The sequence below is a fragment of the Gallus gallus genome, chromosome 1, assembly GCF_016699485.2.
Source record: "Gallus gallus isolate bGalGal1 chromosome 1, bGalGal1.mat.broiler.GRCg7b, whole genome shotgun sequence".
Taxonomy (NCBI): Eukaryota; Metazoa; Chordata; class Aves; order Galliformes; family Phasianidae; genus Gallus; species Gallus gallus.
In genome coordinates, this window is record NC_052532.1 from 53575516 (window position 1) to 53598571 (window position 23056).

At 52.4% G+C, this 23056-nt stretch overlaps 1 protein-coding gene and 1 long non-coding RNA gene across 6 annotated transcripts in view; one reads left to right on the forward strand and one right to left on the reverse strand.

Annotated features, from left to right (window-relative positions):
* Window positions 1-16027, reverse strand: part of BTBD11 (BTB domain containing 11) — a 181239-nt gene extending 165212 nt beyond the window's left edge. For all 5 annotated transcript variants that reach the window (XM_025155608.3, XM_046908905.1, XM_015287907.4 and 2 more), the window contains exon 1: window positions 14818-16027. In XM_025155608.3, the coding sequence (XP_025011376.2) occupies window positions 14818-15808 (991 nt within the window). In that variant the 5' untranslated portion in view covers window positions 15809-16027. The remainder of the gene's footprint in view (window positions 1-14817) is intronic.
* Window positions 16028-17378: 1351 nt separating this feature from the next.
* LOC121108090 lies at window positions 17379-19465 on the forward strand. The gene is made up of 3 exons (XR_005842393.2): window positions 17379-18239; window positions 18828-19068; window positions 19158-19465. It is a non-coding gene; the product is annotated as an uncharacterized LOC121108090 (long non-coding RNA).
* Window positions 19466-23056: the final 3591 nt, after the last annotated feature.

The window sequence follows — 23056 nt, forward strand, 5'->3', positions numbered from 1 at the left end:
CGCATCCTTGAAGCTGCCTTCACAAGCGGGTGGCATGCCAAAGCTGCGGCATAACAAGCACTAACATCTCACGTCAGACATTCATTTTGTGGTGGCTGAAGTGTGTGCCTTGCGAGGGCCGCCTCCATTAGCAGCGGCACTTGAAACATAAAGACCGGTATCGCTGAAAATTGTTTAAGAGGAGGGGAGTGCTACATGAAAGCTCAAATATAAGATGTTTTTTGCCAACAAGCCTGCTCCGGTAATAGAAACCACAATAAAACACTGTGATTTACAGAGGGATGGATGAATGTTTTCTAGGTCAACACTCCACAACTGGTGGAGATACCAGCTCCCAGACTCATTCATTGTGTTGTTATTGTTTCACTGACTTCAGGGGAACTCTTCCATTCCTAACGCACCAGAAGACCCACCTGATAATGCATCTGACCTAAATGGAACCCAAGCGGCTTTCCTTTACAATAAGGAGGAAGATAAGGAAGATCATCAGATACGAGGAAGCAGAAGTTTAAGGAAAGACTTGAGGCCACGAAACCAAATTATGATTTCCATTACAAACTGCTGAGTTTTAAGCTTGGACCTACAGCTTGAAATCTATGGACTGGGGAAGGGAGAAATCAGCAAGTATTTTCATGCTCCTCTGTAATTTGAAACCACCGAGACGTATCTCAGGGTATAAATCATACAGCTCCAAAAATAACATAAATTATGTTTTTGTACTCTTCAGAAGAAAGCTGACATCAAATTAATGTAGCAAATACAAGAAAAAATAAGCACGGCTTATTCCGATGGCCAAGCACGGCAGAAGCTCTCCCCTGTTCCAAAGGGAAGAGAGGCCACCAGTTGGCTATGCCCTTTGGGTCTCATGGCTATGGGTAGCCTATAATAAGCCAAACGTCTGTCTGCATCTCCAGGTAACGAGGAAAATGTTTATTAACAGAAAGTGCCACCAGCAAAGTACCAAAGAACTCTCACTTAATTACATGGGGAATCTTCCCAGCCAGTCCCAATCCCACGTTCTCATCACACGGACATCTCTGACTGCCTCTCTGTGCTACATAAAAGGAGACGAAGCGTCCTACTTTTAAATGCACACTGTCGCTTCTGTGAACTGAAGTTATGACCTCTCCCTGACACAGCCTTTTTAAAACAAAGCTGCTACATACATGTGAAAAAGCAGATAAAACAGCTACCAGAAAATACCTCGTTTTGTATAAATAAGTTATCCACTGCGGCAAAAAGATCAGATAAACACAGCATTGAAAGTAAGTGGTTATGAAATGACTGGATCTATCATTTCGGCTCTTTTGAAAGAAACTAAAAGATAAAACTAAATAATTCTTTCATTTCATAATAGGAAAAAGGAAACTTCTTCTGGCAGACAACTGTCACTTCCGTCTCATCAGAAACTGTTCAGTTTCAAAGCTGGGACAAGGGTACACTATGAAGTGCTTTAAGAAATGTATTCCCTCCTATTCTGTATCTCCCCTTTCAATAATACACAGCAAAGAAATCAGGACACATCTCTGAGCCCGCTGATACAAAAACAGCGCAAGCTGTGCCTGCCAAAGGTATCAAGATCCTCAGGGGTGCTTTCAACCACTGCTTGGAACCTGAGCTGCAGCTATAATTCTCCATCTTCTGTACGTGACATGAGCATGACTGTTGAGTGAGTTTACAAGAAACATGAATGAGCACATGAAGACCGTTTCTCAAAAACCTTGAAAAAGGGGAAGCTGCATTGCTTACCTAGTTTTTAAGAAAATGAGATTTCTGCAGTACTTTGTGCCTGCCAGTCCCTCCACCACCCCCAGCAGCCTTCCATATCACTCACAGGTGGCTTTCACCCAACTCTTGCCAAGCATGATGACCCAAAAGATGGCCATAGATAACCATGTTTCTGCAAAGAGCATGAAAACCAAAGATCCAGAAGAGACTATGACATTTTCTCCCACAAACCATGATGTGGATGGTGGGCCAAAGCTTCATCAAGGAACAGAGAAGCAACACAAAGATGGGTGTATGGCAAACATGTATACAGGTACCGGACAAGAGAGATTATCGCACTACAAAGGAGTAATGAAATAAAGAGCTTACCAGTGTCCAGGGCTCACCAAAGGGCTCCAAGAGGAGTGATCTCCAGATAGAGATCCACCCTCCTTGGGAGTCAGCCCTTAAATGGGGTCTAGGAGGGGGTGCAGCCAGGCTCCACCCCTTCCGGTCACTCAGGTGAAATTGCGTTCACCTGTGCCCCTGTGGCTGACTCAGCGCTCGCCTCAGGTGGTCAATCAGAGGTTCAGGCCGTGATTCAACAGTTCCCATACAGATGGGTAAAAACTTTCATCAGTGTAACCCAAATCCAGAGAGCTCTCTTTGACCCCCCACCCCTGGGTTTTGGCCACAACAGCAAAGAACTCACAGAACAAAGCAGAGTTTACCCACTGTCTCTAAAGGGCCACTGTGATCTAGGGAAGAGATGCTCTCTGACTTCCCAGAGGGCACAGCACTTGGGCAGGCACCAACTAGCAGTGCTGGTGGAGGCCTGTTATCTTCCTGCCAAGACTTCTCACAACACCCACAGCCCCACTAGGGAAAAAAAAAATTAAAAAAAAAAAAAAAGAAGAAGGTGAAAAGACTTGAACTGTAAAATCATTAAGGTTGGAAAGACCTCTAAGATCACCTGGTCCAACCGCCAGCCCACCCCCACCATGCCCACTGACCATGTCCTCAGTGCCACATCCACATGGCTCTGGAACACCTCCAGGGACAGTGACTGCACCACCTCCCTGTGCAGCCTGTGCCACTGCAGCACTGCTCTTTCTCAGAATAAATGTTTCCTGATGTCCAACCTGAGCCTCCCCTGGCACAACCGAGGCCATTCCCTCTTGTTCTATTGAAGTCTGCAGGAAGGCACAAAGCAGAGGCCTGAGAAAGCAGAGCACCGGCCGACCTCTAACATGCCACTACCCAATGAACAGAGAAGTCCACTCCCATCATTTTCAATTAATGAGCCATTCTTTTATTTTTCTGCAGATGGTCCCAATGGTACAGGGTAAAGGCACGAGCCTCCTTGTTAGATTGGTTAAGCTCGAACGCCCTGCATCCACTTTTAACGTAAACTGTTTGCGGCACTAAATTCCAAGAAACCCACAATTAATTGTGCTACAGCATCAGTGAACACACCAGTTACACCATTAGAGCCCATTATTTTTCCTCTAAGACATTACAGTGCTGCATTATTGATGCAACAGTCTGGTGTAATGAAGCGGTACTCCGCGTGCCTCCCACTGATCGCCAGGCTCACTGTGCTGCAGGGCTGGTGCCAGATTTAGGGAGGGTTTCTTTTGCCAGCATGTCAAAAATTCCAGAAGCAACACAAAAACAGCTGCGCAGAAGTGAAACACCTGTCCCCAATCAAACACAAATGCGTGGGTTTCTATTTGATGTAACTCAACATTGCATCTATTTCTAAATTCTGCTTCTCCGACATCTTTTGGACAGACTATTCTCAGAAAGACATTCTAGAGAGATTAGGCTGGGATGCAGTAGATTAGCAAGATGCATACGTAGATACTTCTGTGATGTTGAGGAAAAAAAAGTATATCTGGAGGGTCGACAACAGATACTTGTAACGCAGAGATCACCCATGAAAACCAGTCCAAACTGAAGAAGCCTACAGAAGCTATCAGACAGATGTAACAAGCCCAGAATGGTAGAGCATCCAATTCCGCATCTCTTACTCATTCATGGGACTATTGAAATGAATGAAGTCGTAGCTGGGAGTCTGTTTGCAGAGTGCCTAGTCAGCAGTGAATGGTTACACAGCACAGAGGAAGGCCAGGAACGCCTGCCATGTGTTGTGCAATGCCTGGGAAGGCTGTCCAAGTGAAGCCTGGGCTAAAACATGAAATAGTACTTCCTCTGCAATATGAGCGAATATTAATATCTTTAGAAATATCCTCCCTCACTTGCATAATCCCAGTCAATTGTTTCCTAGTCCCTTCCTGCAGTACTCAGTTTCTCAAAGCCCCAGTATGTTGCTGAAAGGAGAGGGCTCTTCATAGTTATTTTAAATTTACTCTCAGTTTCATTTAATCTTCTCACATTCTGCCTCTCTGCAAAATATTAAGCTGTTGATCTGCTTCCGCTCTGCCACTCACTCTTTGCATGGTTCAGTCACAGCTCCTCCTGGGTGCCTTCTTTCTGCACCAAATAATGCCACTCCAGTTGACTATCACAGTACCGAAACACTCCCTTCAGGCCCCCGGGCTTCCATTATCTTTTCTGCTGCTTCTCTATTCTTTTCCTTTCTGGAAATGAGGCTACTGAAACTGAACTAATTACTCCAGGCTCAGAGGATGTTTTATGCAGGTGCTGAATTGTTCCCATTTTTCCTCATGCCAGAGCCAATATCTGTGTACTTCCATATCTACAACTATTTCAGAGCATATCAGTGCAGCACCAGCAGTGTTGCAAACCTTTGCTGGGAACATCAGAACCCATCCACACGACTTGTCCTCGAGCCATGATCAACACCAGAATAACTACTAATTCCTCATTTTCTCAACTCTTTTTCTCCTCAGTGCTGTTTTTACCTCAAAAATGTGTGTTTCCATTGAATCACAAAATCATTATGGTTGGAAGAGACCCTAAGATCACCCAGTCCAACCGCCAACCCACCCCTACCATGCCCACTGACCACGTCCCTCAGTCCACACGGTTCTTAGACACACCTCCAAGGACAGTGACTCCACCACCTCCCTGAGCAGCCTGTGTCAGTGCAGCACCACTCTTCCTGTGAAGAAATGTTTCCTGATGCCCAGCCTGAACCTCCCCTGGCGCAACTTCAGGCCATTACCTCCCATCCTATCACTAGATACCTGGGAGGAGAGCTCTCACAGCTCCACTGCCATTCTCTGGACATGCTCCAGGGCCTCGATGTCTTTCTTGTAGTGAAAGGCCCAAAACTGAACACAGTAATTGAGGTGTGGCCTCACCAGTGCCAAGTACAGAGGGATGATGACCTCCCTAGTCCTGCTGATCATGCTATTTCCATCCACCTCAGAGCCTGTCAGACCAAAAAAAGGCATAAATCCCAATCCTAGAGACTCCAACATGCCATCAACACCTTATCATTCCAGCCAAGGGATGTCTCATCACCACTGCTGGGAGCTGCAACACACGTTGCACAAGGTGCTCCTGCAGCTCCTTCCCATGTTACAGCAGCCAGATCTACAGCCAGATTTTCAGTTTGGGTGTTGCTGCGCTGTTTGCATGAGAAGCAACTATTAAGCAGGCAGCAGCACTCCAATGAAACTCCAAGGAGTCTCAGTGTATAGCCCTAGGTCGGGCAAATTGGTGCCATCTAGTCTCAAGGTGACAGTGGTGTGGGTAATGGCAGCAGGGCCCCTCCCAAAGAAAAGCTCACCATGGCTCCACTTCCCCAGGTTACCTGCGATAATGGCCAGCGCCTGAGCGTTCAGGGCCAGCCAAAACCTTCGAAAACACTTCATGACTCACCAGCTCCTGTATCACACAGGCACAATCTGTAATTAAAGGTGCCTTTGTAGGACAGCACACACCCATCTGATAACGTCCTTCCAGGACCACATGCCCAGCCACCGGTGGTTCCATCCCAGGCATGTCTTTCCTGTGACGTCTCCGCTCGGCAGAGAGGGGCAGGGCTGGCAGACATCGACCTACCCATCGCCACAGCTCTCCTAGCAGAACCCACCAATTATCCCATGCACACACAGAATCAATGAGCTAAGAAGAGGTGACAGCCTACATCCTTCCTGAAAATCAACTCGACTGCCTGTATGCTTAAGGAGGGCACGCTTTAGTGAGGGTATTTTCTCTTGTTGAATTTAATCTTGCGTTGGAATCATTTGGCCCCCACAGCTCACTGCCGATGTATGCCAGGCAGGCAGCACCACCTCCTTATCTACGCCGGCTCCCAGCTGATGGCTGCAGAAGTTCACTGTCCTTTGCATGAGATGGGTGTTTATCTCATCCCCAAATGTAAACCTGCAAAATGTTCTGAAATGACTCCTGCTTCTTTTAACTCATTCACAAAGCCTGCAAGACTTTGCACTGCTCAGAGCTATCTGATGCACAGGGCAATTATTTTGGTGAACACGCAGGTGTAAAAAAGAAGTGGTTAATAGGAAAAGCTCAACAGCAAAGCAACAGCATGTCCCAGCTACTCAGAGCCAAGTTGTTTAGATCCCTTTTTTCCATGTTAAGGGCACGGGGTATTTTGAAAACCCTTCTCCTCACTGAGAGCCTGCCAGATAATTAAACTGAAGCTCTTATTTTTAAAATCTAATTTAGTTTTGAAAACATATGCTGCTGGAACTATTTTTAGGACGTTTCCTATGTGGGCCAGCAGAAATAGGCTATAGCCAGTGAGCACGGCGGGCTGCAGGCTGCTCCTGGCGGAGCTCGCTTCGCAGCCTTCAAGCTGAGCACAATGAACCAGTAAAACAATGATAAAAAAACATTTCTCCTTTCAAGTTAAGAATAACTACCAACAGTCAGATACTGATACTGATCTTCAGTTTTGAAAAAGCTTATTTTTAGCAGAACTGAATCTGGGCCTACAGCTTTGACGCAAGAGTTCCTTCGATTTGTTACCAAATCACTGGAGCTGGCATCAATGGGAGCTTTGCCCAGGAGAGTGCTACAAGATTGGGTCTGGGACTTCATCTGGGGCATCTTCTTCCATCCTGTATCGCTCCACACCAAACATGACCTACAGAAGTGAAACACCTGCAGCACAAGGATAACTGACTTTTATAACTGCTGCTTTGTAAGTATCAAGCAGCCGAGGCTCCTGACTCTATCCCTAACATCTTTGTTCACTACACTGCAACAACGCACTGTGAGATAATCCATGTACGAAGCCTTCACCCAGCATCGTTCACTCTAATGATTCAGTGGAACTCATTTCTGTGATATGCTGGCATGCTACAGCATAGAATCATGGAACCATTAAGGTTGGAAAGACCACTAGGATCACCTTGTCCAACCACCAGCCCACCGCACCATGCCCACTGACCATGTCCCTCAGTGCCACACGTGCTCCCGTATTACAGAAATCTTCCCTGTGACCTCCTTTAGGTGGGTACCCATTGAGAGAGGCTGGCAGGGTCCCCTTCAACTCCCTGCAGGGAAGTCCATCCTTCCCCTCCTTCTGCTCCTCGCTCGCTCCCCATCATCTCTGGGCTCTGCAGCCCCAACACTCCCCATGCAGCCAAGCACAATATATTAGCAAAGGCACTACAGCCCAGCAGTGTTTATTCAAGACTACCACGGGGCCAACGAAACTGGAAAACACTGCGGGACGCAAAGTTTCCTTCAATTATTTGACTGTCTTGAAAATGCAAATGCATTCTCCATACCTCCGCTGCAACTCCACCTGGGAGCAGTATTTCACAGCACTGCAATTTAAAGGCAGGGTGGTTTTCATTAATTTTAAAGCCTCAGATTCTCACAGGTCCAGGTGCTACCCCACAGCTCTCGAGGACAGAAATCCGCTCCTTGAAGAGGCCTCTTTCTGTAATCTCCTCGGGCGTTCCTGCTCATCCACTCACTCATGAGACCTTCGTAGCTGCCTGGAGCCAATGTGCTGCTCACACGCGTGGCCCCAGCAGCGTAGGGGCAGGGGATGAGGCTGTGCATGAGCTGACCCAGAGGTACTGCCCGTCCCTCCATCTTAGCTGAACACAGCGTGGGCTCCTATCTGCTGGCAAGCATCCCGCCTCCCACACGGCCGCAGCTCACACCCTCCTCACACTTTCGCTTTCAGCTGCCTTACAACACACAGGGAACAAAGCTTCTGTCTCTCATGCTTCTACATCTGGGGATCTTTCAACCCTTCTCCCCCATTTTACTGGAAATGTTCATTACTGCCTTAAGCACAACTGTAGGATGAGCTCAGTCCTGGAGTGTTACATCAGCAAAATTCCCACCGATCGAGCCCATGGCCCACCAGCAACAGATAGCCACGTACCACCAAGCAGATCTACACAAGGTCTTCTAGAGAGCCACTGGGACCAGGAGTTGGCCCCAGCATACTGAATAAGTAGGGAACCATTGAACAGCGTGAACCCAACTCAACAACGTCTTCCTGCCCTGCTCGCCGTCAGTTCTGCAGGGTTCCATCACCTGTTCCAATGCCTGATGTTTGTACAAGTGGTATCATTTTCTCACTGCTCCTTACTACCAATCCAGCATCATTTAACGCTAAATCAACTGTCAAAGACTTCCCCTACCCCACAAGGGATGGGTCACATCTTCTTTAAGCTCAATTCTGGCCACAGGCAAGAGAAGAGGAAGACCATGTGAACCCATCAGGAGCTATACCTGAGGATGTTTGCCCCAACAGAACTTCTCTTTGCATTTTTCTAGATTGGAAGATGGAAGCCCCTCTAGCTGCTCCAGCAGAAACCAACCATAAGCCATGCTGTGAAACTTCTGTACCACCCACAAACCACTACGGGAAAGGATGTGACAATTCAAAAGCAGCAGCTCAGTATTAGGGATTAAATTAATTAATCAGGACAAGTCTCTGCAGCCCTCACAAGGCATCAGTACAAGTGAGTACAACCCGTCTGTTCCACTGAATGGATAAACACCAGCAGTGGTTCATAGGTCTCGCAGTACTCCCAGAAACACACCCTCATCCCTGTTACTGAAAGGAGACCATGTCATAGAATCACAGAAGCAGTAAGGTTGGAAAAGAATGCTAAGATCACCCGGTCCAACCATCGACCCATCCCCACCGTGCCCACTGACCACATCCTCAGTGCCACATCCACACGGCTCTGGAACACCTCCAGGGACAGTGACTCCACCACCTCCCTGTGCAGCCTGTGCCACTGCAGCACCGCTCTTCCCGAGAATTTTTTCCTAATATCCACTGATTCATTCCCCTTCAACAGTGGCCATGTTTCTTCTGCTTTTAAAGAAGAGAGATTTCACTTCACGGGAAGCAAAATGAGCAACTGACCGCCAGACTCTGTTTCTTCACAGCCTTCTGCAGAAGGACTGCTTTATCACCTACTGGGAAAATAGGAAGCTTATGCATTGACAGAGAAGCGTGGCTACGCTGAGCTCACTGCTGGAAACTCTTTGTTGTAGGTAGCTCCGGAAGCAAGGACAGATCGAGAGCTGCACATGAGACTTCAGCTGCCACATGAAGGGAGGCTATAAGGAAGAAGAGGACAGATTCTTTAGCAGGGTCGGTTGGGATAGGAGAAGAAACGGTTTTCAAACTACAAAATGGAAGATTTAGACTGGATTTAAGGAAGATTTTTTCAATAAAGGTAGTGAGGCACTGGCAAAGGCTGCCCAGAGATGAAGAGGGTGGCCCATCCCTGGAGACCCAACCTACATCACATCCAAGGTCTGGCTGGAGGGGCTCTGAGCACCCTGATCTAGGTGTAGGTGTCCCTGTTCATTGCAGGGGGGTTAGACCAGATGGTCTTTTAGGGGCCCCTTCCATCTCAAATGATTCTATGATTCTAAATTCCTCTGTAGTGTCTGCGCTTTTCAGACTGCCCAACTGCACACCTGTGGCAAAGCAGCTCTAGGTTAAGCTGACTCACAAACCGGTGCACAGCGCTGGTGCCAGGGAAGGATGTGGCGGTGGCATGGTCCCACCAGGGAGACGGAGAGAGAGCAGAGGAGGCTGAAACTGAGAGGGCAGTGGGAAAGTGGCCAAGCACTGATGCAAGCCACAGAGATCATATGGGAGTTTCAGAGGGAGGTAACGTCGGAAGAATCTTGCCCAGGTGCCTTGCTGACAGTAGCAGTGCTGCCGCAAGACGGCACATCCTGGTGACAGGCATGTCCTCCTCCATCGCCTCCTCACTGTTCTCTTCGCCCTCTGCTACAGCAGCAACAGCTGACTTGTGTGGAAGCTGCTGGTCTCAGGGAGCCGTCTGAAGGAAGCCCCCCAGCTACCTCCGGTGCCCCGCATTATTCTGCTACAGGCTGGAGGAAATCCCTCCCAGCGGAGGAGTTAATTCTCGGCGCCCACGTTTAGGGAACAAGCTCTCTTCCTCTGTGACTTAGCGCAGCACAGCTTTGCCCTTTCCCACTACCACTGCGAGTAAGGCATGGGGAAAGCCAGAAAGCTCTCCAGAAAAGAGATCCATTTCCCCTTCCAGGATGAGGGGGAAAAGGCGGAGGCGCGGTGCCCCTCAGCCAGAAAGTCAGGAAACCACTGTGCTGCTCAGGGGACACCGTTATTCCCCTGCCTCGGTTCTGCCTCACAACCCCCAAGCCTAGTTTACATCAGAAGCGAAGCTCTATAGCTGCAGCCCTAAAACTCCCTGCCGCCGAGGTACTTTCCCATACGACAAAGGGAACAATCACATCGCCATGCATCATCTTTATGCTTTAGCACTAAGGTGTTTCTAGTATAATCATTTCTGTTGTGGGTTTGTTTCTTCGTTTTTCCAAGCTGCTCTCATTACCGAAACAAATTACACAAATAAAAACGTCCTGAGGGAAACAGCCCTTCATCAGGCAGTCAGTCAGCAGCCCCCCGCCGGGCCTCCACCTCCAGCCCCAGCCCCGCTCCTTCCGAGGCCGTGGAGGGCCGCACAGGAGGCCGTCAGTTCAGTAAAGCCACGTCTCGTGTGTTGCACCGCCACCGATGTCAGCACCCGAGATCAGCTGTAGATGGATTTTTGTGTGACCCCCAGAGCCATGATAGCGTCTCACATGGTTCGGTTACAACAGAAAGAAGTAACCAGCTGAAGTGAAGGGAACGGTCCCTACACACACACGCACGCACGTGTGCATCAGAAGTTAAAAGCATTAACTGACTTGGTTAAGCCACGCTAATCTATCAGCCTCTCTCGTTTGCTCGGAGCCCCGCTAGTTCGCCCTGATGAGGAGAGGCTGAGGTTAAGCTGAGGTTAGCTGGCACATATCAGCCAAGCCTGACCTAATCCTTGGTTTCTTCCGACTTGTTCTGACTTTCTCTCTAAATAATATCAAGAATATGATGAAACCGCAGCGCTACGGTTGTGTTCCAAATGACTATTTTTAGGAGCTGTACACAAACAGATGAGGGCCGGCTACACGCGCTGCCTGCTCCACAAAACCCTGCTCCCCTTTCCCCAGCTCTCCCATCCCATCCCATCCCATCCGGCGGATGCACACGGTTGTTCTGCACCAGTCCCAACCCGAGCGCCTCCTTCAGATGCTGAAGTGGGAAGACGTGCTCAATGACATCTTTGCAGCAAATAATGAGACCCCCCCCCACGTCCCCCCCTCCAAGACTTGGACAGAAACAGTCTGTTTGCTAAACCCCTGCCCACGGTGGGGTGGTGGAGCAGATGGTCTTTGAGGTCCCTTCCAACCCAAGCCATTCTATGACTCTATGAATTTAGACTTCGCCTAATAGCTTTGTCATACAGGGCAGGTAACTTCAGCCAGTTGGACTGCCTCTCCAAGCTTTCCCATGGGCTTACTCCCGTTCTCTGTGCTGGATCCAAGAGCTGGGGAAACCTCCCTCCCTGCTCAAAGCAGCTCTGAGATCGGGAGTAAAAGCAGGGGGTTCAGGAGCAATAGAGAAAAAATAATAACGCAGCTTAAACCACAGAGGTGCCACTTTTTACTCCTTTTATTGAGTATACAATATTTTGCTCCCACTATTTCAGGGAAAATAAGGCTCCATGTGATTGCTATGGGATGTAAATGTGTACTCCGCTCATAACTGAAACATCTGAGAGCCAATGAAATCCCAAGCGGAACGTTTTTAATTTTCATTCAAGCGTGGCATTAAAATTCTGGTTGTGCAGGAAAAAGAAAATACTACCTCAGAGTGCTTTTGAGGTCTATTCCTCCTGATACAGTAGCTAGGATAACTCAGCGGAGATGCCTGCAGCTTGTTCCTGGCGCTACTGCTTAATTCTCTTTTCCCATCCCCACTCCCATTGCACAGAAGAGTTTGCCAAAAGGCTTGTAAAGGAGATGGGGACTTGGCCTGCAACGCATTAATGAGTGCCATCACCTTCATCCACGCGCCTCCAGCCCTGCATGAGAACCATGACCACGTTGCATGAGAGCATGGCTCGTGCCAAGGCAGCTGCCGGAGCTCCACAGATGCACCCATGACAAACGCAGCGGGCTGACGCACTTACCAAAAGAACATCCTTATCTGAAGGCGCATGACCATCATTTATGGGAAGGAGAGGGTTATCTTGCAATACTGATCTTATTCAGCAGCTTCCAAGATGAGTGGGTATGACACAAGGGTAAAAAACCTCAGCTGTAACCACTAAGCGCTCAGCACAGCTGACAGGGAAACCCTGTAAGAACGGTTGCGCCTTTCAGATCCTCAGACCACGGGCCCCAACAGCCACACTCACAGCCTGTATTCAAGCAGCCCCTGACTACTTCATGCTCCAACCATGTGCCTCTCATGCTTGTATCCTGTGATCTTCATGGGCTGCCCGTTTCACAGACCCGTCAGAATTCAAGGTGTTGAATTTAACCCGGTGATGTTTTTGTGGTTTGATACTTGCCTACTGAGACGGCACCACCTCTCCCCACCAAAACTGTGAGTAGACCCCAATTGCCTGGGGGTCTGCTTTTGTCCCGTTTTCCTTTTATGCCCACTGAACAAAAATACTGGCCATGGTACCTTTGGAAAAGGCTCAACCTGTGACTGTCACCCATCCATGTCCGATGAACCAAGTCAACCCATTCCAATGTCTGCACGCCCACACGCTACCCAATTCACCAACCCTTCAGGGCACCACGATCTGCCTCTTCCCCTGGGACAGTCCGAAGAGACGCAAGGAGAAGCCTGCTACATGCTGTTTCATAGAATCATGTCATCAGTAAGGTTGGAGAAGACCTTGAAGACCATCTGGTCCAACCGTCAGCCCATCCCCACCATGCCCATAACCACATCCCTCAGTGCCACATCCACACGGTTCTTGAGCACCTCCAGGGACGGTGACCCCCCCACCTCCCTGGGCAGCCTGTGCCACTGCAGTCTTTCAAGCACTGAGCACAGAGGAAGGATGAACAACTTGTGGTTATGCCACCATATGGAGACGTGGCTTCCAGCTCTTCCAGCAACCTACCACGGCTTTCCCAAGAGTTCCGAGCAGGTCGGATAATCTCTCCCATCGGACTTCCCCCCCCCCCCCCCCCCTTCCAAGTACCTGGGAAGGAAACGCTCACAAGCAACCACTGAACACTCAGACCTCAGAATGGCGAGAGCTCGATAAGCAGATAGATGCCTTTCTCTCTGCTGAAGGAGCAGCACCATGTTTTTAATGACTTGTGTCTTCTTTAGCTGCCATGGGAATACTTAGGAGTGTACACCACAGAATGTAAACGGCAATAAAAAATGGCTTTTTTTAATAAGAAGGCCTCAATCTTATGTGCACCCGTAACTCCAAATACACGTAAGAGAACGTCAAATTGCATCTTACAAGGAGCTAAAAGAGCATTACAGTCATACGGCGTGGGAAACGTAACGGCACCAGGAGAGAGGCAAAACAAAATGGACAACTTGCTGGGGTCCGGCTCAAACACCTCCCAAAAATGCCATTTGCTCAAGTCAGGGCTGAGATTTGTGCCAGGTAAAGCTGCAACAAAATGGAGACGAAAACTCTGAATCACTTCCCCCGAGGGAGACGGATGAGGGCAGGCTGAAGTTCACGTCAATCCCCCGGGCTGATACAGGGGGTGTCACTGCTCCGCAAAGCAAAATGAACGGCTCAACGGGAGCCGCTCCGCGATGGGAAGCGGCTCGATAGGAGCCGGTGCTGCAACGCCACAGTGGCAACGCCTGCAACCTGCAGGCAGAGCTCCGGGACGGGAGGACGACGGGCGCTCGGGGAGGGCTGCCCGCCCGCCTGGGGCCGCGCCGTCAAAGCACCGGGGGATCCTGAGGCGAGAGCGTCCCGATGGGACTGTGGGCACGGCCCCGGGGAGGGCACCCTGGGGGAAACGCAGCGGGAACACCGCTATTTAGAAGGAAGGGGGGGGGGGGGGGGGGGGGGGGGCGGGAGGGATTCGCCCCTTTGCTTGCACTCCTCCTGCTTGCACTCAGCATCCTCCCCCTGGGTCTCTCTGGGGAGGGAAGACAATGGCTACGGGCCGTGCGGCCGCGCTCCGCTGGCACCCAGGCAGGGTTAACCTGCTCTGCGCTTCCAGTTCACCCCGTTTTCCCGGTTTCTTTTGCACTGACATTTGCATCTCGGCTTGACGGCTGTTTTGTACGGGAGCCGATGTGCCCGTGCACGCTGATACGTAGGAGAACAACACCCGCTCCGACCGCGGCTCCCGAGCCGGCTGAGGGCTGCCTCCGCAATCCCCCCTCACCGAGCAGCGGGAGGAGCGTCAACTTCGGGGTCCCGCTTTACCGAACGGCACTCCGAGGCGTCGCCCACCCCCCGCCTTCTCGCTCGAGAGCAAAGCTAAAGTAAAAACACGGAAACCCCCGCGAAGTCGGCGCGCCGCCGCGTCGAGCTCCGGGCAAACGAGCAGCGGCACTCCGGAGATGCGAGCAGAAAGCCCCCGTGCCAGCGCGCAGCGCCCGGCCAAACCGCTGCCTGCCGGGGGAGCGAACTTCGCTCGCTCCGACCGCTCCGCTGCCGCCGTTTCCTGCGGAGAACTCCGAGCTCCCGACGCCGCCCGGCACGGACTCGCGGCCGACGGCGGGACGCAGAAAGGGGGGACGCGGCGACGGCCCCTCCCGGCCCCGCTCCCCGGCGGCACCCGGCGCAGCAGGTGGCCGCCCGCTCTCTCTCTCTCTCTCTCATTCACTCACTCACTCACCGCTGGCGTTCTTCCCGCAGATGAGGTGCTGGTAGGGCTGCAGCAGCCCCCACAGCTCGGGGTCGTTGTTGACCGTCTGCTCCAGAGCCTCCAGCGTGAAGCGCGGCCCCTCGGCGCCCTCCTTCTCCCTCTCGGCCGGGCCGGCGGCCGCGGCGGGGGTGGTACGGCCGGGCGGCGGCGGCGGCGGCGGCGGCGGTGCGGAGGGCCCGGCCCCGGCCAGCACCCGAGCGTGGATGTCGCGGAAGAGGCTCTCGGTGCCGGCCGTCAGGTAGATGGCGGCGTGCTCGTGGATGCGCAGGGCCACGCGGCTGTCCACCATCCAGCGGTAGAACTTGCCGACGGAGAAGGCCAGCCCGCAGCGCGCCGACTTGCCGCGGCTGAAGCGGTCCCCTCCGCTGCCGCTCATGTTGTAGAGCGAGAGGGCTCCGAGGGCGGCCGCCGTGCAGCGGGCGGCCAGCGTCCAGCCCAGCACGATCTCCATGGCGCTGCGCACCTCGTGCTTGGTGCACTTGGCGAAGCGCAGGCTGAGGCGCTGAGCCTCGCGGGCGATGCGCACCAACGCGCGGCTCACCAGCGTGGACAGCCGCGCCGCCGCATCCCGCCCCGCCGCGCCGCCGCCGCCGCCGCCGCCCGGCGCCCGCGGATCCCGGCGCGGCTGCGGCGGCTGCAGCAGCGCCTCCACCTCCTCCAGGCTCCAGGGGACCTCCTCAAGGTCGGGCAGGAGCCGGGAGCAGTGCTGCCCCGCGCAGTCCAGCACCTCGGAGTCTTCCGCTAGGACGGTGTTGACGGTGTCGAAGCTGTTGTGGCGACTGTGCATGGAGTCAGTTAGGTGCGGCCGGCAGCTTCCTCCATAGGGGTACGCGGGGTGCGAATCCGAGCAGCACAGCGACAAGTTGGAGGAGCGCACCGAGTCCGCCGCGCCACCATAGCCGGAGTCCAGCGTCAGGTCTTCCAGCGTCCGCGCCGCCGTCTTACCCCGCCGTGCCATCATCGCCGCGCTTCATGCTGCACCCGCGGGACCCGGGCGGGGTGCGGCGGCCGGCGGGGACGAGGCGGAGCGCCGAGCCCTGTGGGGCAGCCCGCTGCCGTGCTCCCAGCGCCGCCAGCCCGCGGAGTGCTGCCGCTCTCGTTGCTGTTGTTGCTGCCGCTGTTGCTGTTGCTGCTGCCGCTGCCGGTGCTGCCCGCACACCGCTGACGGCCCGGCTCCTGCACTGCGCCGCCGGCCCGACCCGCACCGCAGCGCAGCGCCGGGCGGCGCGGGAGGGGGGGGGGCGGGCGGGGACATGCAAAGCGCCGCCGGCCCTCGGCCAATGGGACGGCGCGGAGGGCGGGGGCATGCAAAGCACCGCGCCCCGCGGCCAATGGGGCGGCGCCTCCGGCCGCCGGGCCCCGCCCCTCGGCTCTACCCCTCGCCTCCGCGGGGTGCGGAGCCGCAGCGCGGTGCGGGGATCGGGCGCTGCCCGCGGGACGGAGGCGCGGCAGCCGGCAGCGCTGCTCTGGGACGAGGCGGGGAGCCCCGCTGCGCTCCGCTCCGCTTGTTTGCAGGTTGTGCTGTTAACGCGCTAACGCGCGCACAGCCGAGCCGGTCGAGCTGCCCGGGCGCTGCTGCCGCAGCGTGACCCCGCTGCAGGACGGCACGGGAGGGGACGGCAGTGGCACGGCCGGGAGACCCCGCCGTGAGCAGAGCCCTGCGAGCAGAGCAGCGGCACCTCCGGGCCGGCACCGCGAGCGCCCCGCAGCAGAGCCCTCTGCTGTCCGCAGCTCCGCAGCGCACTCCGCGCGGCCTCGAGCTGCTCCGAGTGCGCCCCTGCGCTTCTGCACAGCGCTGTGCCCTCGCGCTCAGCCGGGAGTCCAACTCCTGGCTCCTCACAGCACCACCCAAAAATCAGACCCTATGTCTGAGCGCGGTGTCCAAAGATTCTTGAACTCCGGCACTCGGGGCCGTGCCCACAGCCCTGGGCATTCTGTTCCATGCCCACCGCCCTCTGGAGCAGACCCTGTCCCTCACCCCCAGCCGCCCCTCCCCTGACACAGCTCCATGCCGTTCCCTCGGGCCCCGTCGCTGTCACACAGAGCAGAGCTCAGCGCTGCCCCTCCGCTCCCTGTGAGGAGCCGCAGCCGCCATCAGGCCTCCCCTCAGCGCCTCTGCTCTGCGCTGAGCCAACCAGGAGACCTCAGCCGCTCCCCACGGGCTGGGTGTGGGCATTTACCTACCAGACACACCCACCGCAGAGAATGGCTCCTTGAAGGCCGGGTAGGGGGTGGTGATTTTCCGCTAGCTTGGGCCGGGGGCATCAGTTATCCATAGACAGAGCAAGGAGCTCAGGCGGGAGCTGATGAAGTGCCCGCAGGGGATGATAAGTGCCAGCGTGAGCTCTAAAAGAAGTAAATTGAAGCACAGTTTAGGAAGGTGCTCAGGGCAAATGGAAGCGAACCGGGAATGAGATGGCGAGGGGAGAGCAGTGAGGGGCGCAGAGCTTTCTCTTGGCGTCCCCAGCCAGTGAGCTGCCTGCAGGCTGCGCTGCAGTGGGAGCTGGGGGAGCAGCAGGGCAGGCCCCAGAGCAGGCCGCGCCGTGCCGCCACCGTGTGCCACATTCCTTCGTTGTTTTGTTTTGTTGGAAACCAAAAGCTGAAGTGAATTCAGAGAGAGCCGACGCATTCCTGCTGGCTAAGACCACTGGTAACTATTAAACACGATGATGCACATGCGGGCTTCAGCTCAGAAGGTTTCTCAACAGCTGTCTGCCAGAAGTGGGGAGGTGATGCCAGGGGAAAGAGCACTCTGTGGGCACTCGGTGCCTCAGGGCTCTGCAGCTGGCGGCTGTGAGAGCAGAGACGGTGCTGGGGATGGAGTAAAGGCCCACAAGGCAGCCCCTTGGTTCAAGCACTTGGTTCTCAGTGAGGCTCAGCCACGATCTCTACAGCCATCCTGACAGATTGCAGTCTCCCCTCCTGCTGACCCCATGCGTGATGAAGAACCTACAGCTTCCCTGCATGGTCTGTTTCAGAGTCCACCGCTTCCAGGAACAGCCCTCCCAGCATGTGGCCTAAGCTTTTCTTTGCTGCAAATGTAGAGAGTGAAAGGATGCTCCCAACCTTTGTTAGTGGCCTGGACCAACATCACCTCCTCTTAGGCAGCACTGAAAGCAAACAGAGCCAAGCAGGATGCACGGAGCTCTCCTCCAGCCAGTGGCTCCGGGTGCTTCTCACGACTCTCTACACCCCTCCCATACAGCGTTACAGCGTTTGCATGCTTTGTGTGCCGTCAGTTCATACAGACATGCTACGTTTTGATCAGAACTAAAGGAAACAGGAATAGCAGGCTTCCCTGAGCACGGAGACAGGGAACGGCAGTGCTCTGCCACTGGGAATTTCCATTCCCACCCAGACACACCAAGACTCCAACAGGGACAAAAGCACGGGTAAGCGAGAAAACAATTTATAGATGAAACACGAAGCAACACACATGCTGGAGATCAGCAGTGACTGCTGCGTTGAGTCCTTCGGTAGAGAGGACAGAAATAAGCAGTTTAACTCACTCTGCATTTTAAGTGCTCATTTCTCCCCATCTATCCATCACCACTTCTTAATATGTGGCAGTTCAGGACTGACAGAGAGGGGGAAAGCAGCCCCCAGGAGGTTACCTCGTGGGCAGGGGCTCCGTCTTGTTCTGGAGGGCCTCCGGAGCCCCCAGCTGCACAGAGCCGTTGAGATGAGAGGCAGATGCCATGCCCTGGTACTAAGGGGAACGCACTGTCTTGTAGGCAAACTGCAGGAGAAGCACACAAAGAAATCATTTTAATACGAAGAGGGTTTTTTTGCTCCAACAACTCATCCCTTAAATAAAGAAAACAAAAACCAGGCATGTTTGGCATAAGATAAGGTTTATGGAACTGAGCAATATTGTGCTATTCCATTTTCTTTGTCCCTAACACTTTGCATGTTTTCCTCGCAGTTTACTTAAAAACCTGATTACATCTTTTTCTTTTCCTTTTTTTTTAACATTACAGCATTCTGTTCGTTCCTTGAGCAACCAAAAGCATTGCTGAAATGACTGCAAATAAATCAGCCAACAACAACAAAAGCCTCAAAATGAACAAGAACTGTCCCCTGCAAAGCTCATATTGCTGTCAGCGCTCTTCCTTGCAGAGGACTCACATCCCTGCCGCACACCACTGGGGTCAACAACAAACCATGCCCAGACACATGGGATGGACGAGGGGGTGTTAAAAATACATGGATATTCAAATGGTAAATATGACAATCTATTACAGAAACGTCCTTTTGTTTTTGAAGACTTAAGAGTTTTCATTGGATTTTGTTTTTATTTTTTTTTTAAGGTTAGCGGTACGGAGCGCCATGCTACAAGAGCTGACATTGCCCAGCTCCACCAGAGGTTGTGTCTCATTGCACCATGGGCCCTGACGTGCCATGGGATGGCCATGTGGGAGCTCCACGGAGGAGCAGACATCTAACATGAACCCATTGCAGTTTCCAAACAGAGCCAGTGTGCTTTCAGGAGTCATACAGTCATTCACAGAATCATAGAGTCACAGAATCAAAGAATGGCCTGGGTTGAAAAGGACCACAGTGATCATCGAGTTTCAACCCCTTGCTATATGTGCAGGGTCGCCAACCACCAGACCAGGCTGCCCAGAGCCACATCCAGTCTGGCCTTGAATGCCTCCAGGGATGGGGCATCCACAGCTTCCTTGGGCAACCTGTTCCAGTGCATCACCACCCTCTGTGTGAAAAACTTCCTCCTAATATCCAACCTAAACTTCCTCTGCCTCAGTTGAAAACCATTTCCCCTTGTCCTATCACTATCCACCCTCATAAACAGTCATTCTCCCTCCTGTTTACATGCTCCCTTCAAGTACTGGAATGCCACAATGAGGTCTCCCTGGAGCCTTCTCTTCTCCAAGCTAAACAAGCCCAGTTCCCTCAACCTTTCTTCATAGGAGATGCACTCCAGCCCTCTGATCACCTTAGTGGCTCTCCTCCTTGCTAACCCCTGGCTTCACATTCAGCAAAGGTGTGAGCAAAGCATCAAATATTTGTGGGAAATCACAGCCCCAGTCATCATGAAATCACCTCCCCCTCTTCCCCTCCCATTGCTGGCAGCAGACAAAATATTTACGGTCTGCACAGGGATTACGCTTTATACACCTGGCCCAGCCGGTAACCTACTGGAATTTCATGTACTGTAAGAAATATGAGCTACAAACCTGCCTCTTCCAATTTTTGTAATTGCAAGTATTTCTTGCATTTGCAGCTGCCTAAAGGCTCTGCGAACACAGGAGGGCCAGAAGCGGTGGTTACTTCACCTCACAAGCTCTCCACTGCCCTGTATTTCACTTTAAAACCTGCCAAAACAACTTTCCCAACAAGCTTTCCTGCTGGATTCCTTGCTGTGCCTCGTGCGGGGCATACGCTGGTGCCAGGTGCAAAGGGGCCAATGTCAGTACCTCCAGCATGGAAGGCAGGGCTGAGACGGACTCCAGGAGCCCACCCAGTCCTATACACACACGGGTTTATGGAGACAAGACACCTGTGAAGCCCCAGGCAAGTCTCGGCGATGGGATTTCCCAAAATGGAAGGCAGCCAAGGGAGGGATGGCGTAGGCGCTTCCCTTTTGTGCACACTGCTATGTGGCTCTTGGCCAAGCGACTGGGTTTGGAGACAGAGTGCTCCCCATGGTGTGGGCCTGGAGCTGCAGCAGTGCCATGCATCCCTGGGGGCACCCTGGAGTCACAGGACTCCTCACAGCCCTATCCCATGGCAAGCAGCATCTGCCAGGGCCTGCGTTGGGCCTGTGGGCAGCGGGATCCTCTTCCCAGCCCCGTGGCTGCCATGGGGCTCGTGGAGGTGGGCAGAGCACTCTGAGTCTCCTCACTTCTGTTTTCCAGCTGCAAAATGGCAGTAATTATATTGGCTTGCTCTATAAAATGCCTTGCAAATGCAGTGCAACAGTTAAGTACTATCATGACTATGTGTCAAGTAATCCATTGTAGCCTCTGGATGCTGGAGAAGGCTGGAGTCCACATAAACACTGTGCTAGATCAATGCAGGCACTATGACAGCGTTGATCTGGTCTCTTAGTATGTGTTCTCACAAATCCACATGGGGATGAAAAATCCAACCGCATCTCTTGGCTGACAACTGACTAAAGCTATGTCGCAGGGAGGAAGAAAACCTAACGCCACTGCACAAACCAAACGACATATTTCCTGCTTTGATCACAGAAGGAAGAAAGTGTTTTTGGCTGAGCTTTCTGCGTATGAGGAAAATTGTTTTCGGTTCGTTTTTGGGGTTATTTTTGCAGATCAGACATCTGAGTTCGATATGAAGGAGGCACCCTACCGGATCGTGTAAATGTTTAACACTCTGTCCAAGTGAGGCACTTATCAGCTTTAAAAATTAAAACCTGTCTGGGAGCAAACGTGCTGTCCTTTTTGCTGACAGTGGGGAGGAAACCTCCTGACCTAACCTCCGCACAAGCTCAGACCGACACCTCCTGTACTCCAGCTACCAGGCAAACCTGAGAGCTAACTTAAGGTTCTTCTAGGAAAGCTCCAGAAGGAACTAGTTTAATTCCACTCTGCACTAAAAGCCAGCCCGAAGGCAGTTAGCGCTTTGTGGTCGAAGAACTGCCTGCTTCCAGCTCCCTCTTGACGCCCTGCTCATCACCCAGCGCTACTGACTAAATCATCAGAAGAGCTGCCCACAACAGCAAAACTCGCTCAGCACACTCAGACTGAAACACGCTGATTTCATAGAATCACAGAATCACTGAGGTTGGAAAAGACTACTAAGATCACCTGGTCCGCCACCAGCCCACCCCCACCGTGCCCACTGGCCATGTCCTCAGTGCCACATCCATGCGGTTCCTGAACACCACCAGGGATGGTGACTCCACCACCTCCCTGGGCAGCCTGTGCCACTGCAGTACCGCTATTCCTGAGAAGAAATGTTCCTTAATGTTCAACCTTTCTTTCCTACAATGCCACAACCTGTACATTTTTATAATGAAGACATGCAACAGGAATGCCTCACTCACGAGTGCGCACAAGGCTGTGTGCCCTGTGGACCAGCCTGCGCCCATCTTCCATCTACAGAGACAGAACTGAAGGGACTGTAGGTGCTACCCTACCTTTTCCAAAGTCATACAGACAAAAAGGAGGGGAATAGGCTTATACAGAGATTTTTTTTCTATAGAGGCTACTGGAGAAGCTGGTTCCACAGCCCCCATGGCCGCAGGATGCTGTTGTCCCCTGCGCTGTGCTGCTGACGGGGGCATCCAGACGAACATGGAGGAGATGGACCCCACAGGGCCACCATCCCTATGGTACCTCAACAGTAGTGCTGCTCAGGGCATTTCAGTGTCTGGCAGACTTGTCTGGAATGGAGGTTTTCCCTGGAGGTGTTCAAGAACTGTGTGGATGTGACACAGAGGGATACAGTTAGTGGGCATGGTGGCGATGGGTTGATGGTTGGACTTAGTGGTCTGTTCCTACCTTAATGATTCTATGATCCTATGGTTCTATTCTATGAGTGGCAGAGAACAGCACCTAGATTATCTCCTAATTAGACACAGAAACTTCATTTTAACACAATACCTTCCTTCCTTGTACACTAAATATGAAGCCACGTGATGTATCCCTTGAGGACATCTTCCTGGTACATTCACATTTTTCAAAGGAAAAATACTCCAGCAACATGCTAGCAAGTGGAAAAGCTTTACATCTAAACAAGGCTTGAGACTGCAATAAGCCACCACCTCGTACAGAACAGGTACAGCCTGATCATCCTCCTGAAAAACAGGGGAGGGGGGATAAAAGTCAAGGATTCAAATTTACAGTGGTGTGGCCCAAAACCACCTGAGATTTTGTAAATGCTTCTTTTCCCCTTGGGTTTGGGTATTCACATATTCCCCTTGATCTCAGCTGCTGCCTTAAGAATCCAGTTCCTCCAAGGGGGAGAGGAAGGTGCTCAGCACTGGGCAGTTGGAGTCTGCCACTTAGCTGTGCAGCTCCGCATAACAAACACGCTCAGCTCCCGCTCAGGACATGCAGAGCTCATTTATAAATCTTTTGCCAGACTCCGAGTTGCTTGTTTGAAAAAGAGATGACATTTATTCAGTTGGTAAAATAATCCACCAGCACATAAAAGTGTCCCTCTCAGTGCCTCTGGAAGAAAGCCCAATATACACATTCTTACTGCTGTAAAATCTTTGCAG